The sequence below is a fragment of the Cryptococcus depauperatus genome, chromosome 3, assembly GCF_001720195.1.
Source record: "Cryptococcus depauperatus CBS 7841 chromosome 3, complete sequence".
Taxonomy (NCBI): domain Eukaryota; kingdom Fungi; phylum Basidiomycota; class Tremellomycetes; order Tremellales; family Cryptococcaceae; genus Cryptococcus; species Cryptococcus depauperatus.
In genome coordinates this window covers 2,297,285-2,314,543 of record NC_089470.1, presented here as the reverse complement: position 1 = coordinate 2,314,543, position 17,259 = coordinate 2,297,285, and the positions used below count along the sequence as shown (strand labels likewise).

Below are 17,259 nucleotides of genomic sequence, written 5' to 3'. Positions count from 1 at the left end.
CATCAAATTGGAAATGAGCTTTGCTTTGTAAATAGATACACAAGAGAGATAGTGTCATCGTTTACTTATTCTGCTTTTCATATTCTTATAGCACCTACCTACCAACTCTACAGTTGGCTTACTTAAAAGGCCGACATATTGTTAAAATTCGAGCGCTGGAGGTATATTATATTAAGCTTCTGAGAGCAATCACATGAATGCTTGCACAACAAGTCGCTCAAGCTCAAAATACCCAAGTCAAAGAGAAAAACTTTGAATGTCCCACTTGATCAGACACGCTTCTCTTTTATCGTCAACTGCAATTCATTTTCATAATTGTATTTTAGCCCGCTAGGCCTGCTAAGCACCTACGCTTAAGCAGAAGTCTCCTTGAGAGACTTTTCGTGCTTGGCCTTAACGTCCTCAATACCACCAACCATGTAGAAAGAATTTTCAGAAATGTGGTCGTGCTTGCCTTCAAGAATTTCCTCAAATGCTGTGACCGTTTCCTTGAGAGGAACGAGACGGCCCTCAATACCAGTGAAAACCTGAGCGACGGCAAAAGGCTGAGACATGAATCGCTACTAGCGATTGAGCAACAATCTCAGCGAAAAATGACAATCAACGTACCTGAATCTTCCGTGCACGCTCGACAGTCAACTTGTCCTCTTCAGACAATTCGTCCATACCGAGAATGGCAATGATATCCTGCAAGGACTTGTAAGACTGAAGAATTTGTTGCGTCTTGGTTGCAACTTCGTAGTGTCGCTGGCCAACAACTCTAGGGTCGAGCATTCGGGACTTGGAGTCAAGAGGATCGACAGCAGGGTAGATACCCAACTCGGCAATAGATCGAGACAAAACGGTGGTAGCATCCAAGTGGGCAAAGGTAGTGGCGGGAGCAGGGTCAGTCAAGTCATCGGCAGGGACGTAAACGGCCTGGACGGAGGTGATAGAACCCTTTTTTGTGGTGGTACTATTCTGGGTCAACAATAAACGATCCCAAACGATCGAGTTACATACATTCGCTCTTGCATACCACCCATATCAGTAGAAAGGGTTGGTTGGTATCCGACGGCAGAAGGAATACGACCGAGCAAGGCAGACACCTCGGAACCGGCCTGGGTGAATCGGAAAATATTGTCAATGAAAAGCAACACATCCTGTCCCTCTTCATCACGGAAATATTCAGCAATGGTCAATCCAGTAAGAGCAACTCGAGCACGGGCTCCAGGTGGCTCGTTCATCTGACCGAAAACTGTAGAAATATAGTCAAAGACGACATCATTGACTAGCAAACTCATGATAACCTACCAAGAGCGACTTTAGAATCGCCTTCAAGGTTGATGACACCGGTTTCCCTCATTTCGTGGTACAAGTCGTTACCCTCACGAGTTCGCTCACCAACACCAGTGAAGACAGAGTAACCACCGTGAGCCTTGGCAATGTTGTTAATGAGCTCCTGAATCAAGACAGTTTTGCCGACACCGGCACCACCGAAAAGACCAATCTTTCCACCACGAGCATAAGGAGCGAGAAGGTCGACAACCTTGATACCGGTTTCAAGAACTTCAGCCTGGGTAGATTGGTCAATGAACTCGGGGGCATCAGCATGGATAGGAGCTTCCTTAACGCCTTTGATGGGGCCTCGCTGGTCAATGGGCTGACCAATGACGTTCATGATACGGCTGAAAATTGTTAGCAAAAGAACGACAGCGATATTTGAAGACATACCCAAGAGTTGCTGGACCAACGGGAATCTTGATGGGAGCGCCAGTGTCAACAACCTTTTGGCCACGGACAAGACCATCGGTACCGTCCATAGCAATGCATCGAACGGTGTTCTCACCCAAGTGTTGAGCGACCTCAAGGACAAGTCGACCACCTTCGGGGGCGTGTTGTCCCTCGCCAAATTGGACATCGAGGGCATTGAGGATGGGAGGAAGGTTGTCAGAGTCAAAGTGAACGTCGACGACGGCACCAATGACAGTCTTGATAGAACCGGTTTGGAGCCCAGCAGGTGTAGCATAAGTCCTAGCATTAACAGCTATGAAAACAATACATCAGTTCACCATTACAGCAATCTGCATTCATCAAACGGCCAAGAAAATCCGAATGCCGCATCACACTGTCCGTAACGCATACCATACACTTGTCCCGTGCTTGTTGTTCTATACATATTGACAGGCGAGACCAGATAACTTACCAGCTTTGGTAGGAAGCGTAACCCGAGAGCTCGAAGGGGCAAACTTTGGAATGACATTCTTCGCCGAGTTTGCAGCAGTAGTAAAGAAGGCAGCGTTGGCACGAGCATTCTTGAGCTGCTGGCCGCCTCGCCTGGAGAGACGAATAGCGGATCGGGTGACAAGCGTCATGGTTTTAGGATGAGCGGTGAGGGGAGAAGTATTTTCGTGAAGAGAGAAAAAAGAGAAAGAGAGAATAATTATGAGGGGATGTAGTCTCAGGGTGAGACGGAGCAGCGGCGTTTTACTCTCACGTCTATCGGTATTTTTGCGTGGCACTTTTCATTTCAACCCAGAGTAAAGATACATAAAATAATTATACTTGAAAGGCAATGGTTTGTAACTACACTTTTTTATTACTGCAAATTATTGGTATAGTATTTTGAGTGCATATGCGGACTATGGGCGTGGTAACTGGCTTGTACGTATGTCAGCGAGGCTCTTTTTGCTGATACAAGTGGTAGGTAGACGTTATGTAAATGAATGCCGATAAAAATACCAACTTTAGTCATCTTTGGCAATGATTCTTTCTTCAATCAAAGGCAACCAGCGTCTGAATGAGGCATCCTGAACCATGTTTTTGATATAAAAACTAGGAAGGAAAGAATGCTATATAACATTAGTAGATGTTTACACCTGGTGACTACCAGAGCCGGTTACAGCACGTGGTAGTCTGAATTATTGACGAGCGGATATAATTCGCGCTATTGAATGTTGAAACAAGCTTGGAGGGAGATTCTTGTCACAACGTAAAAATGGATGACTTGATTGAAAGGTATGTTTTCGTCTGTAAGGCATTTTCCTGCCGACCTGATCTGAAGAAAGGCTGAGTTTATTTCTGTCATTCTCGTTGGATCCTCATCTTCTACCGTCGCGCCTTTTCAGATTTGCTGTAAGAGTTAGGCTTGTATCGTGCCCACTACTGCTAAACATTGGCTCTTCAACTCCTTCCATAGAATCGTTGGGTATGGGTTGGTGAAGGATCGACTTTGTTCTGATAGAGTAGAATGAACTCTTCGAGAGAAGGATTGGGAGATAATGCTGAGTGTTTTCTTGGCCTCCTTAAGAGCCATAGTTGGCGGTTGGTATTGCGTTAGAAGAGATGTACGGTAGCTCCTTGTTCTTTAGCTCTTTCATAGCCAATACAGCTTGGAATGAAGTACTCCCAATCGGCATAGTTTTCGGATCCCAATAAAAGTACGATATTGTCGCAGTCTGAATGGATGTGTCATGGCATGGTTACCTTTGTAATTTTCTTTCAGTTGCGTTTTGGATATATGCCGTAAAAGTATGTCTTTGTTATTTGTCATCAGATAATGAGGCTCATAACCTATTGAATGGTAACAACAGTTGTATCTGCCACTTCAAGTGCTAAAGAATCAACCAGTGGCCGACACAATTATCGTAACCAATCCACATATTTCTTATAAAGTACTTTAATCTTTAATAGATTTTCAACAAATCAGTTTCGTAGATAATGACGTGGTATTGAAACCATTCCATCTTCTTGTGATAACACTTCATCCGACCTCCGTCGCTGTAATTGTCTCAGCACTGTGTAAACTGTGACTGGTAAAGACGGTCGATAAGTGCGTCAACCAGGAGCACAGAAGGACAAGGACAAGGATATTGATCAACCGTAGAATACTCTTACCTCGGATGCTTTATTCTATGCAAAACCTGTGCTAAATTTGCTTATCAAGATACATCTGGTTATGTAATATTTCGCATAGTGTTTGTCATCAATGATCAAGAAAGGTACTTTCGTGTTTACAACTATCTTCACTTTCTTGGTCAGCCATGGCGAATGACCAAGCGACACGACTGAGCTTGACAATGGAAACGTATAAATAATCGATTTTGAGACATCGCTTTGCTATTGCATTGATTCCATCTGCAACTTCATTTTACAACTCTTATCAATATGTCAGTTCCCACCACAATGAAGGCATGGACGCAGACCGAGGTATGTTCAAGGCGGCCAATGAGCGTTGCATGAATGTGCTGACATGGAATTGGATTTTCTAGTCCAACTCTCTCTCCATCACGGAAATTCCTGTACCAAAGCCTCAAGCCAACCAGGTTCTGGTCAAGGTTGCGTATGCGGCTCAGGTGCGTACATGCTCAGGCAGCAGCTCTGCTTACATGTTGCCATATTGATGTTGGGATTACAGAATCCTACGGATTGGAAACATTCCAACTTTCTCTCTTTGCCTGGCGTAATCTCTGGATGTGACTTTTCGGGTACCGTTGTCAGTCTCGGCACTCACCTCGCCTCTCCTCTCAAGGTGGGAGACAAAGTTGTCGGTTGCGTACATGGCGGCTGGTCCAAGGAAGAAGGGCCCTATGCCGAATATGCCATCGTTGAGAGCGACCTTTGCTTCGTCGTCCCAGAGTCTCTCAAGCTGGAGGAGGCTGCGACGTTTGGTGCTGGATGGGTCACTGCCGCCCAGGTGAAGCGGAATGACATTATTATACGTGGCAAAGGGTAATCTTGGTTTTAGACAATCGTCCAACGTCAAGGCAAAGCTTTCCCTCCGGCTGATACAAAGGTTTCTGGCCATCCATGGGTGAGTGCAATCCGCAATGAGGCATAATCGTGCTGACTATGTGAAATAGTAAATCATCTATGGTGCTTCAAGCTCTGTTGGTTTCTTTGCTGTCTCGCTTGCCAAAATCTTGGGCTATCGTGTCCTCGCTGTTTGCTCTCCACATTCGTTTGATTTAGTCAAATTATACGGAGCTGACGCGGTTATCGATTATCACCACCACGAGAAGGCCATCGAGGAGGCTTTGAAGATTACTGATGGCAATGTCGAATACGCACTAGACACCATTTCCGATGGCGATAGCCTTAAGCTCGTAATCAATATGATGGGTAAGAAAGCCAAACAACTGAATGGCACCCATCCTATCTCAGAAGAGGTATGAAAGATTAATCCCGATTTAAAAATCGAATCTACAATCATGTACACATTGCTTGGCAAGGTAAGCATTATTGATTTCAATTATGTACCTGTTGACGTATAGGATAGACTTTCAACTTGACGCCTCGAGAGTCAAACAAATGGACCATTCCCGCCAGCAAGGAAGATAGAGAGTTTGGTGTTAAAATTTACAAGAAGACTCCAGAATTGATTGTCAAGTATGGCCTCAAACCCAACCCTATTGAGATCAAGGGTGGCTTTGACGATGTGCTCGAGGGACTAGATGATTTGAAGGTATGTTTTCATTACTGTCATCGGCAACTTTCTGGGACTCTAACCATTATCATAGAATGGGAGAGTTAGCGGTAAAAAAGTCGTCATGAAGATTGCTTAATACTTGTTCTAGGCATGCAACGGAAGGTGCTGGAGAATACTGAAAGGTTCTCTTTGCAATGACAGAGTCATACGTCGGCTTGTTTGGCCCAGCATAGCCGCGTTATCTGCAGCTAAAAATAAGAGTTAAAAATCCTTCACTCCTGAACGATCAACAAAGCATGTAAAAGTTCAAGATCACCGTCAAGTATACAGCATGACCCTTCTCTCATCGGCTTTGCTCTATTATTACGCTCGAGCAGATATGTGCATAGCCTAACCGCTTTCACTAACCAAGAACAAAGGTCTTATATGGGTTTACTTCCTCGTTACGCCGTTAAGCTTTCAACTGCTGTCTCATACCAGCAAATGGTAAACGCTTGTTTGCGTATAAATGATATTTTAAATAACTAAAGATGGAGTCGGATTGGAACGAATGATCTATCAATCGCTTGTGCTAACCAGTAATTGTAGATAATCTGCATTTGCGAAAACAATACTATAAAGTATCACGCGCATATCCGCCAGTATTTCTGGATAATCATTATTTTGTAAACACATCAGACCTCGTTATCAGTCACAACGGCCATACATTCGAATATAGAAACAATTAACCATTGGCGATCTTTCTGTTATACTTTCTTATTCTGTAAAGTTATCATTGAGGCAGTGTACTTTCAACATTCAAAGTCACTCGTATATTGTATAAACAGTCAGTAACATTTAATAGTCTTGAATGCCAAAAATAATAAATACTCACAACAACATTTCAAAATTACTATTTCTTTCAAGTTGCCTCGCAACAATTGTTTAAGGTAATGGCGGCCAAGTCCGCTTAATCTCTGACGTGGTATTTATTTTTCATCACAGAACTCTTGTGTTATCATCTTTTGTCAAAAGCCCAATTAACAAAGTAACTATACTATTTCATTATTCTCCAAATACAATAAAGATGGCATTGAAACGACTGTTTTCAAACGCTATACGTCCTTCGCCAGATATTCCAGCTGTTGCGCAAATGGCTGCAATTACAGCATCTCACGATGTTACCCCTGCGAACCGTCTTCCCCCTTTACTCTACCGCCATATAGCAAAACACATCAGCGCTCTACGTAATTCTAGGTCTCAGATTGGAAATACAGCCGTCCCCAATCCTTTTCTGTACCACAGAGGAGCAAAGAGAGGAGAATCACAGATTACTGGCAAATTGACGTATCATTGGATAGAACCCAAGATTTCTGTTCGTCGACAAAAGCTGTTGTTACAAAGATATTCCGCAGAGGACCTTCCGCCTTCGCCAGCCAATCCTTTGAACGGAAGGCCGGTGAAGTGGATAGATGGCACTATAGTCAATTGGGAAGGCAAGGTTAGAGTCAAATCCAAGAAGCAAGGGCCATACGCTGGGCGTAAAATCATGTTTAAGGGTCATTTGGATGAGAGGGCCCGGCCACAGAAAATGGCCGACAGGCAAGAGAGGATGGATGGTATGGAGAAGAGGATAGCCGAGTGGAGAAAGGTTAGTCGGGTCGTTGTGATGATGGACGCCTGTACTCACTCTTTCCTTAGAACAAGGCAGAGGAAAAGGTCCGCAGCCGACCATCATTACCATTTTGAGCTCATATGCATTCACTCTGGGCTTTTCATCTCTTTTTGCTGACTCTTTCTCTGTCCCTTTACGATATCCTGAAGCCCTTCAAAACTAGGTGAAGGTATAGATGTTCTATAGTGATGGCATACTGGCCATTCACCTTCATACAAGACTGACACATTCCTGATAATTCCCTCTTTGGAAGCAACCAGGTCTCTGCTAATCTCTAAAAGCATGACAGCCCCTGGAGTCGCTAATCTTTGTTTGTTTTTGCGAACATTGAAGGCAATTCGAACAACCGGAAAGACGTTTTCTCTGTGCTTGCGCCAGACCTTTTCCACCTCCCACTGGAAAACTTTTTCACCATCTTTTTTCAACTCTTTAGTCACTCTTGTAATCGTTTTTGTCCAATCTTGGATGAGACGACAACTCCCGACCTTTTCCACCACTTGGCCTAGTTTCGCAACTATCTCAATCCACGGAACTCCCTCTTTCTTGGCTTCAACTTTGACTTGCTTCAATTCGCGAGATGAGTCCGCCACATAATCAAAAGCTTGCGGCACCGTCCAATCTTCCCAATCAAACCAATACCTACTGGCGATATTTTCAATCTCCGCACCCTTGCCTATTCTCAAGTGTACTAGAATTTCGGCAACCCATCGATGACCTATTCCATCTTCTGCGGAAGACCCTTCGGGGACCAGGAATAGCACGCTAATCTCTCGCCTCTTCCGATTCGTCATGTCTACACCCAGTTCCCTGCCTACTAAATGCTCAAGCTCAATGCCAAACCTTCTCAGTTGGAGGATTACTCTCTCAACAGCCAAAAGCAACTCTGTTGTTGTGGACAGGTGAACCAGCCTGGACCAGAACTTATCGAATCTGTCTCGCATCAGAGTGACATATTCTGCTGATGTAGTGGGTAGACGTTCTGGGCGAATAAAAGTACAGGAGCAAGACTTGGTGCGAAGAGTATGTGGGGAAAGACGCCAAGTTGATTTTAATTTTGAGTGGGACGATGATAAGGGAGAAGCCGTTTCTGACAAAGATGTAGATAAAGCCAAGGTCTCTGGGCGAGGGGTAATACTGAGAGTTTTGATATCCGAAAGGTCGTCCTCTGTACTTTGAGAATCGTCCTCAGATACTATGGACGATATGTCGGATTGCTCTTCCGAAAGACTAGAAGTAGAGGAGTCGGACAGCTCACTGCTATGAGGGTCGCTACTACTCATTGCGAAGGAGCAAAAGCAATTAGACACAGTGAATACCGAACCGTTTCTAGAGTAAGGAAAATCCAAACCCCAAAACTCATCTCAAAGGAAACCAAATATCAGAATGCACAACACTTGAAAGGATGACTCAGTGATGAAGGAACAATACCTTTTGAACGCGACATGCTGTCTCTGTATTCCAAGAATGTTGACGATTGAGTATTATAGCTTGAAGCTGAACAGTCCAAATATTCTCATCAACTTGCCCTCTGATTTTGAACTTGTTTAAAAATCTTTGCAAGGATGAGCAGTTTTAACAAAGGAGAGGAAAGTCGTATATTCTGTGAGCTGTGTTGTGTTTGACACTCAAGCGCTGGGAAGAACAGGTTTGTCTTGATACTGGAGACACCTTGCAACAACTGGTCTTCTTTGTACGTCAACATAAGCCACATTGGATGGCCTCCAAGCCAATTTGACCATCTGGTATGACAGAGACCTTTTTTCTGTCTATACCGGTCTCTTTTGCATTTCCTTTGCTACCGCTAATGCTTTCCAACACTTCAGATTGGTTTGAATTGATCATGAGTCATGATCTTGATCATTTCCTCTACGCCTCTACTGTTGAGAGCACATGACAAGGTGGAGAGAAAAGATAGAGGTTTTTCTTGCCTCCAAGGAAAAGGAAAAACAAGATTAAAATTCAATATCGATTTATATGTACAAGGAAAAAGTAAAACGAAAAGTTAAATGAATAAACTTAGAGGTGGAGGTTGTTTTTAAATTGTAGACTCAGGTAAAATTCAAGATTTTGAATTGACTAATATTTCATACTTGACACGACATTACTCAAATTCATAGGAATAAAATACTTTTTCTTTTATATGCCTCCTAGTCATTTCGGCTGTCTGTCGTGAGTGCAACTCAGGTTCTTGGCCATCTGATAGTCTACACTGGAACGAAACGATTGAAATGGCGTTTAAAAAACCCCAAGACGCCGTTGATTTACCAGCGGTAAGGATCTCATCAATCTTTCTTGACAACCAATTGATGTTCTCCACCAGACTGCCGAACCATTACACCCTGCCATCCAACAAGGTGCTTCTCTCCTCCTAGCTCTTCGTTTGCAGACACGGCCTATTCTTCTGATAGGTGGAGGTGTTGTCGCTTCCTCTAGATTGTACTTTCTACTGGAAGCTGGCGCTCAAGTTACTATCATTGCGCCCTTACCCGTCCATCCTTCCATCAATCATTACGTATCTGACCCATCTACTTCACGTCAAATCTCCCATTTAGAGAGAAATTTCGCCGGAAGATCAGACCCAATCAACGTCAAGGACTTTGATCTCGTTCTCACCGCTATCGATGACAATGATCTCTCTAAAGAGATTTGCGAGATGTGCAGGGAGGCGCGAGTAATGATCAATGTTGCCGACATCCCTCCTCTGTGTGATTTCTACTTTGGTGCTCAGATGAGGAGAGGACCACTGCAAATTCTCATATCAACGGGAGGCATGGGACCTCGTGCTGGTGCCATGCTTCGGGATGTCATATCTAATGCCTTGCCAGAAGATATCGAGTTGAGCTTGGAAGGAGTCGGCGCTCTTCGTAGGGACCTCAGGGAACGAGCTCCAGGAGTCGGCGGCGCAAGAGGCCATAAGAGAATGCAATGGATGAAAGACACATGTGATAGGTGGGGTTTGGGCAACATGAGACAGTTTAACGATGATCTTTTACGAAAGAGGATCTTGGACGAAGGTTGGGAAAAAGACATCGTGTTGGGCCCAGAAGACTTGAGTTCTGAGAAAGATGTTTCTATATGGCGTGTGCTGTACCCATGGATTGCAGCGCCGGAGGTGCAATGGGCTATATGTGGTCTTACACTTGGGGCAACGGTAGCAACTTTTGTTGCTTTCTGGACCATCAGACATAGATCCTGATAAAACAGATTCGATCTTTTCTTCCTCACAAGAAACTGCAGTCCTGGAGTGGTTGGCTATTACTTTTTCTAATTATTAAAAGTTGGCATGTCCTATGGCAGCAATTGGTCTATGAAAAAGGCATGATGCCGTTATAGATGAGCTGAGTTACCTTCTATAGTCCTAACAAATTCGGCAGCCAGAGAAGGAGTTGAGACGGAGTTGCTTGTACTCAAGAAATTATACATATGATGAATGTAATATCCATGTATCATTTATAATCATATAGCCATTGTTTACATATTATCTTTATATAACAACAGCGTAATTCAGAGGAAGAATGCGAGGCTCATAATGTGGTAATTTACCTTTGAAACCTCGAAGTCACTGGATCGAAACCAGTCGCTGTTATTTCTTTTTGCTTTTCTCTACCATCTTTTCTTAATAATATCTAACATGATTTTGTGGAACTTATTTTTTGGTCTATTTGACGCTTCTTGATTCTTCTATCACTTTGTATCTTGATGGACGCATTGCCAACATGTTCAATGCCGCGCTGATAAATATATAGAATATGTCGTACTCAACCGTCTATCATTTCAAGTATGCTTCTCATAATGTATCATTATAAACTCGAACCAGTTGTCCATTCCAAATTATCAATCTGTCCTGTTATTGATTGCATCAGGGCAATTGTATCTTGCAGTCTGATGTCCCCAGGTTGCGCAATCGCATACACGGGCCGAGAAGGTCGCAGTTGGACGATATATGGTTCGTTTGATAAAGGTCCTTCTTGGACTTGCTCCGGCAATAGAGATAGACGGGTGATACTAAGATGAAGGGTCAAGGGTGGCCTGGTGGGCCGAGGTAGTGGGAGATGAAAGAGATGGCCAGTAAGAGTATACGTATGTGAATGCCTATCAAGTGAATAAGCCATAGCTCACACCCCCAGTGTCACCGACGTACTGGAATCCCAATGTTTTTATAAACTCTTCTATTTCTTTCGTCTGACTCATATCTTGTATTTCCAACTCCAGGATTGCTCTGACTGAGGCTTCAGAGTATTCTGCGCTCCGCAGGGGCAAAGAGATATAAGCCAAGTCATGAACCCATTCCTGTCTCTCTATTTCCTTTCCTTTACCCTTTAAAGATGCAGCTAATATCCGTCTTGATCTGAACCTCAAACTCCTTGTCTGGCCTTGAAGCACAGGGTTGGTAGTTTGGTATATCCTCTCAATTAATAAATATGGCTCAGCATGGATAGACAAAAGAGAGAGATGAGATACGACTGAAGTGTGGAGGGATATAGGAAGAAGAGAGTAGAGCGTCGGCTCAAGAGGTGTAGGTATTGATGCTGCAGCTGACATGAATGGTATCCGTTCCCATGAGTTGGCTGTGTTGAACTAATCTGGAATTTTCACAATATAAAACGATGCTTGAAGGAAAAGGAGTGTCAATGTATAATAAATGAAAAGACCAATTAATGATCACAGAAACATGTTTTGGCAAAGATATCAGGCAATCTTTTGCTTCCGTCATCAACGTCCATGTCCCTATGCCCTAAATCAAGACCTGGATTGAAACGGGTCTTGTAGTTTAGATCTAGATAGAGAGGAGCTTGGGTACAAAGTAGTTAAAAGACAATACAATTTCAACTGATTGTGGGTCTACAATATCTCAAAGTCGTCATCCTCATCTACAACATTCAGTCTTCTTCTCTTCAATTCTTCGCTTTTACCATCTTCATGTTCGGATGAAGAGCGCTTTAGACCAGCGACAGTGTTTGGAATGCCCTTTGATGTTGTTTTGACAAGTATTGAATCAGTAACATCGGATTCTTCTGATGATATCTGCTCTAATTTTGCTGGCGCGAGGGGGATTTTGGGCTTTTCCGAGGGGAGTATGTAAGGTAAAGTGGCATTGCTATGGCTACATGTCTACATTAGTACAAACTCTGGATTGCAGAAGCGCATGACTTGCGGTTTGCAAATACAAAAATGCACAGGTCGGAATTTTGCATCTTCATCTCTGACCGTCAGAAACTTCCCGCTACCTACATTCAAATCTTCCAGAGTTCTTTCAAAGTTGTCCTCAAAATCTGGATCGGCCAGCAACCTTCCACCTTCAAAAACAGTCCACTCTACCATCTTAGCCCCTCCTTCGAATTCAGCTTTTTCTAGCCATATCTTGACAACATCATTGACAAAATCTCCAAGCGTGGTCTTGGAGGTATCAACTTTGAAAGGTACATAGACATCTCGACAAACGCTACATGTTGGATCGGGAGGGGAAGGGACATACGATCCTAGTGGCCTTGCAGGCTCGATGCGAAGGAAAACATTGCGCACAGGGATAGTGTGGGATGAAGTAGACGATTGGTCATGAGAGAGAATGTTAAGGGACTGCATGACAATGAGGCCCGCAATGATAGCGTTGGTAGTGGCAATAGCAGGAATAATGTTGCCAGCCATTTCTAGACAATAATTAGCAACTTGCTGCTGATAGCGTGAGACAAAACATACCTTTCACTTGAAACCTAGTCTTGGTAGGAATTCCATATGAAGTAGCACGAAGGTTTGCTGTAGCAAGTACAAAGTCGAGAGTATCATCATCGTCTTTGTCAAAAGAAAGCGGCGTATTGGGAGAGGCAACGACTCTGGCAGAGAGGCGTTTGCAACTGCTGATGAAGATTTCGAGATTTTCCTTAAGACTCAGCTCCTTTTGGTCTCTGAGTTGATTTTTGTGTTCAGTTGCTGCTTTCCCAATAGATTTGTTGCTATTCTCTAATCGGCCATTTGAACGTGCGTTGCGAAGCGGAGGAACGACGAATGTGCCATACATTATCTCTTTGTAATTTAGCGGGACAGGTTTGACTCGTCCTTCTTTATTCCACATGTCTTCCATGCCAAGCAATCGGTTGACATCATCACTGAAAACCTACACTTTGTGTTGGTGGGTGTAAGAGCATGTTTGGAAATGCTCACTTTTTGGAAAACCTCTTGAGGCCCATGCTTCTTTGCGAGACTATTTTTGACCTCTCTGAACGCTTGCGTCTCCTGTTTAAGATTTTCTATCTCTTCAGCTACATTATTAGTCAACCAATGAATAATAGTATCTGCCGCGACATAACTCTTACCATTATTGCCGTTCGCCTTGGCTCTATTCAGCTCGTCAATCTCCATGTCTTCATCATCCTCACCAAAAAGTTTGCTGACGTTTTGATGAGCTTAGCTTCACTCTTTATATAAGAATGTGATATACTTAAACAGATAATTTTTACCCCAAACGATACAGTGTATTGGTTCACTTGGTGTCGATCGGATTGTGCAGACTGGGAACGCTTTAGGAGCTGGCTTGGGCACACAATCAAAACACTCAGTTTGATCCTACAAGTGATGCGAGTCATTGAATTGCGCGCAAGCAATAAACAAAGCAACAAACCTTTATCATGGGACTAACCTGTCCCAGATATCCGGCAGTGCCAGACTCAACTAGTGGTACACCGGCGGCTTGACAGAGCTTGTTGACATGTCTTCTGGCGTCTTGTAGTGTTATCAGTCTTTGAAATTTCTAAAGCATACTAATTCTCACCCATATTATCTAAAGCACTCATCACCAACTCAAAGCCCTTGATCCATTCAAGATCGTTCACGCTCTCCTTTACGTTGCCATGCCTAGCGTTAATCTTGATACCCGAATTGGGATTAAAGCTATGGGCTGTAGAGGCAGCAACAAGAGCTTTTGGCTTTGAAATGTCTGGTTTTCGAAACAAGAACTGTCTGTTGAGATTTGAAAGATCAATAGTATCAAGATCAATCTACAAAGATTTATAATCTGCCTTCAGTTTTCTGCAAATAACCTACGATTTCAATATCGGCAAATCCAACCATGACAAGGTTTTTCACTGCAAATACGAAATTAGCCATTCCTCTCAACGTCAGGCGTAGCCCAAGGACTTACAAAGCTCAGAGCCAATACCACCTGCGCCTACAACCAGTACTCTGGCACTCCGCACCTTTTCATAAAGTTCAGCCCCCAGAAGAGCCTGAGTATAGGTCGAACGAGGCATATTGTATTACTTTTTAAGGCTGAGCCTATCTAAATTGTTCAAGTCAAAATGTATACAATAGTTGAATTTCAACGCGTTCATTACAGACATTCAAGTCACGTGACTTCAATAAATTACAACTGGTATATTGCCATACATCATTCATCTCTTTGACTGTACTTTTCCAACCTATGCTCTAAAATAATTTACAATTCTGCGTTCATATTTCTTCAGAATATTGCAAAGAGATTATAATAAAGTCAACTCGGAGTTTCTGGAATATTGATTGAAATTCAGCAATTTTGTCAGCCATTCAAGTCAAAGAAAGGCGCTCTTACACTCCATATCCGCCTTTGTCTAGGATCTTGACTCTGATCAGCGAGTTGATAGAGGTATTACTGAGTAGCGGAGGCAGCAGAAATGGCATCGGTAAACAGATGCCCATTTTGTGGCCCACACGGTGACCTAGAGACGGATCAAAGTGCTGGTAATGTCGTGTATGTCGCCGTTACTTGCACAACTGAGATCTGACGTTTTGCTAGGTGTCAACGCTGTGGTTCCATTGTTGAAGAAGGCATTCTTGTCTCTGAGATTGGGTTTGCAGAGTCAGCAGGTGGGCGGGTACACGTTCAAGGTACTTTTGTGTCAAATTATTCAACGGGTGTATCTGGTACACGAGGCGGGCGAGGTGAGCAGCAGAGTATTGAGAATATAAAGGCTCAAGGTGAGTATACTGTATAATCCATTAATTTACGACGACTGATCTACGTGTTAGGTGCAAGCAGGATAGAGCAGATTTCCCAGGCGATGCATTTGAGCTCAGTCATTTCTCGTGGTGCCATACGCTTTTTCTCTCTCGCTGTTGACAACAAGTTCAATCGTGGGCGCAAGAAGGAATACATTCTCGCAAGCTGCTTGTATCTTCAATGCCGACTGAAAAAAGACGCGCATATGCTCATTGATTTCAGTGAGTTTTGCGGTGTAAGTTTTACCCTATCACAATTCTATGGCTTTGCTTATAGTTTTTGATTCCACAGTGCAACGTCTTTGAACTTGGCGCAACATATCTTAAATTACGTGCCACACTCAATTTGCTTGATCCTATGCCTGAAGTAGATCCTGCGATTTACAACATCCGTTTTGCTCATCGTCTCAGCTTCGGTTCCCTCGTCACTACTATCGCAGCTGACGCCTCTCGTCTCGTCCGCCGGTTTCGTGCTGATTGGATGACTCAAGGTCGTCGCCCTGCTGGTGTTTGTGGCGCTTGCTTAATTATTGCGGGGAGAATGAGTAACTTCTTGAGGACTCCAGAAGAAGTAGCACAAGTTGTCAAGGTTCATCCAAATACCATTAAAAGAAGACTGCTGGAATTTGCTGAGACTGAAATGGCAAAGAAGACTATTAGTGAATGGAGATTGTTGAGCGACGATCAATTGGAGCAATCAAACGAAGGCGAGAAACCACCTGTCATGAAAGAAAAACACAGAAAACAGGAGAGAGAGGCACGTCGGCGTCAATTTATGACTAGCGAAATTGATGACAATGACAACGAAGACGATGAAGATGAAAGCGTTGAGGAAAGCGACACTGGTGATGGTGTCACCCGTAAGAAATACAGAATGGAGGGGGGGAAAGCTCGTGACTCAGTCCCAGATACAATTGTGAGCGTTCTTGAAGCTGCAGCACATGACTTTGAAGATTCTGGTGTCGGTAATGTTCTTGAAGAAGACGACAATCTTGAACCTCTTGCTCCGGCTGATTTTGTCTCCCAATTAGAATCTGCCCGGGATGATCCCGAACAGGCTAGAGAAGAACGGCGTCATGCAAAAGCGGCCTTGATGCAAGAACTCAAAGGCCTAAGACAAGCAAATGAGGAGACTGACGACGACAACTATGACGGTGGAAACAACAATGATGATCTTGAAAATCTTGAACGATTGGCATATGATGTTGAGAAAGAAGACGATGAAATTGATTCAAGTCTTGAACCAACTCAACTTGCAATCATCAGTCAAGCTGATGCTTCTCTTAAACCTACTCTCGAGACTTTTGATAACTGGCATGACGAAACTGCTGTCATTGCATTCTTTGAGGAGAAATTCTTTGGTGGTGAGAAGCTTCTCTATCAGGACAAGATGGCAGAACGTATAAGAATGTGGTGGGCTGGACGTGATCCAAAAAAGGTCTATATGGAGATGGAGGTTGTCAAAAAAGCGCGCTGGTTAAGAGAAAAGCATGCAAGGCTGGATGAGCAAGATCAAGACCTCGGAGACATTGACGATGAGGAATTGGAGGAATTGTATACGCTAGATGAAGACGCAAAGCAGGCTAGAGCGCGAATGTGGCTGAGCGCGAATGGAATGTGGTTAGAAGCGGAAAAAGGTAGGTTGTTTCTTGTTTACTTGTCAATTTTTTCTTTTAACTGAAGCCTCTACAGAAAAACAAGAGCTTCAAGAAGCCACCAATCGCGCCAGGTGTACCGATCTGTCCAAACCTCGGGTGTGTCCAAATCATTTTCTATTCAGATCTGAAGCTTATCTACGTCTTTTGCGCCATCAGAAAAAGCGTAAAAGGGCCACACCTTATAAAGGCCCTCATCAATCCGCTTCACAAGCTATCACTCACTTTGCCAGCACTAAAACTATGTCGAAACGTGTTAACTTTAACGTGCTTCGTGGCTTGGGCAATCTGGCTGGTATTGAGAATCTGATAACAATGGAGGATGAAGACGAGAAGGAAGGTGAAGAGTATGCTGCAGAAGAGAAAGGTGAAGGCAAGTATTTTGAATTTGGCGTGAACTCAAATATTGTACTAACCAATTGTCTAGAGAATTACGATACATGGCAATACTAGAATGCGAAGCTTGACTCTATAATGAGACTCATGAGCATATGTCTTGTCAAGAAAGTAAACAAGTTATAAGATAATAGATTGATATGGCGGAATAAATCACGTTATTGTCCTATCACTTATTT

The 17,259-nt window shown here is 43.4% G+C and overlaps 9 protein-coding genes across 9 annotated transcripts; 5 read left to right on the top strand and 4 right to left on the bottom strand.

Moving 5' to 3' along the window:
- Positions 1-353: 353 nt before the first annotated feature.
- Positions 354-2,354, bottom strand: L203_103201 (ATP synthase subunit beta, mitochondrial; the record flags this gene model as incomplete). Its single annotated transcript, XM_066212606.1, has 6 exons — positions 354-560; positions 610-955; positions 1,003-1,237; positions 1,294-1,667; positions 1,714-2,026; positions 2,186-2,354. The coding sequence occupies 6 exons, from the start codon at positions 2,352-2,354 to the stop codon at positions 354-356; spliced, it is 1,644 nt and encodes a 547-aa protein (XP_066068703.1).
- Positions 2,355-4,146: 1,792 nt separating this feature from the next.
- L203_103200 (uncharacterized protein) lies at positions 4,147-4,844 on the top strand (the record flags this gene model as incomplete). Its single annotated transcript, XM_066212605.1, has 5 exons — positions 4,147-4,188; positions 4,251-4,334; positions 4,397-4,675; positions 4,727-4,792; positions 4,842-4,844. The coding sequence occupies 5 exons, from the start codon at positions 4,147-4,149 to the stop codon at positions 4,842-4,844; spliced, it is 474 nt and encodes a 157-aa protein (XP_066068702.1).
- A 345-nt stretch (positions 4,845-5,189) lies between these two features.
- L203_103199 (uncharacterized protein) lies at positions 5,190-5,543 on the top strand (the record flags this gene model as incomplete). The annotated part of the gene is made up of 3 exons (XM_066212604.1): positions 5,190-5,210; positions 5,258-5,443; positions 5,499-5,543. The coding sequence occupies 3 exons, from the start codon at positions 5,190-5,192 to the stop codon at positions 5,541-5,543; spliced, it is 252 nt and encodes an 83-aa protein (XP_066068701.1).
- Positions 5,544-6,473: 930 nt separating this feature from the next.
- Positions 6,474-7,135, top strand: L203_103198 (uncharacterized protein; the record flags this gene model as incomplete). Its single annotated transcript, XM_066212603.1, has 2 exons — positions 6,474-7,037; positions 7,088-7,135. 2 exons carry the CDS (start codon positions 6,474-6,476, stop codon positions 7,133-7,135), a joined length of 612 nt encoding a protein of 203 aa, XP_066068700.1.
- A 12-nt stretch (positions 7,136-7,147) lies between these two features.
- Positions 7,148-8,341, bottom strand: L203_103197 (uncharacterized protein; the record flags this gene model as incomplete). The annotated part of the gene is made up of 1 exon (XM_066212602.1): positions 7,148-8,341. The coding sequence occupies one exon, from the start codon at positions 8,339-8,341 to the stop codon at positions 7,148-7,150; it is 1,194 nt and encodes a 397-aa protein (XP_066068699.1).
- A 948-nt stretch (positions 8,342-9,289) lies between these two features.
- On the top strand, positions 9,290-10,257 carry L203_103196 (uncharacterized protein; the record flags this gene model as incomplete). The annotated part of the gene is made up of 2 exons (XM_066212601.1): positions 9,290-9,331; positions 9,382-10,257. 2 exons carry the CDS (start codon positions 9,290-9,292, stop codon positions 10,255-10,257), a joined length of 918 nt encoding a protein of 305 aa, XP_066068698.1.
- Positions 10,258-10,861: 604 nt separating this feature from the next.
- L203_103195 (uncharacterized protein) lies at positions 10,862-11,603 on the bottom strand (the record flags this gene model as incomplete). Its single annotated transcript, XM_066212600.1, has 2 exons — positions 10,862-11,153; positions 11,203-11,603. The coding sequence occupies 2 exons, from the start codon at positions 11,601-11,603 to the stop codon at positions 10,862-10,864; spliced, it is 693 nt and encodes a 230-aa protein (XP_066068697.1).
- A 300-nt stretch (positions 11,604-11,903) lies between these two features.
- On the bottom strand, positions 11,904-14,305 carry L203_103194 (uncharacterized protein; the record flags this gene model as incomplete). Its single annotated transcript, XM_066212599.1, has 10 exons — positions 11,904-12,165; positions 12,217-12,709; positions 12,759-13,173; positions 13,221-13,318; positions 13,373-13,446; positions 13,498-13,622; positions 13,678-13,778; positions 13,828-14,053; positions 14,100-14,140; positions 14,197-14,305. 10 exons carry the CDS (start codon positions 14,303-14,305, stop codon positions 11,904-11,906), a joined length of 1,944 nt encoding a protein of 647 aa, XP_066068696.1.
- A 399-nt stretch (positions 14,306-14,704) lies between these two features.
- On the top strand, positions 14,705-17,137 carry L203_103193 (uncharacterized protein; the record flags this gene model as incomplete). Its single annotated transcript, XM_066212598.1, has 7 exons — positions 14,705-14,781; positions 14,827-15,008; positions 15,060-15,265; positions 15,322-16,666; positions 16,722-16,783; positions 16,844-17,057; positions 17,112-17,137. 7 exons carry the CDS (start codon positions 14,705-14,707, stop codon positions 17,135-17,137), a joined length of 2,112 nt encoding a protein of 703 aa, XP_066068695.1.
- Positions 17,138-17,259: the final 122 nt, after the last annotated feature.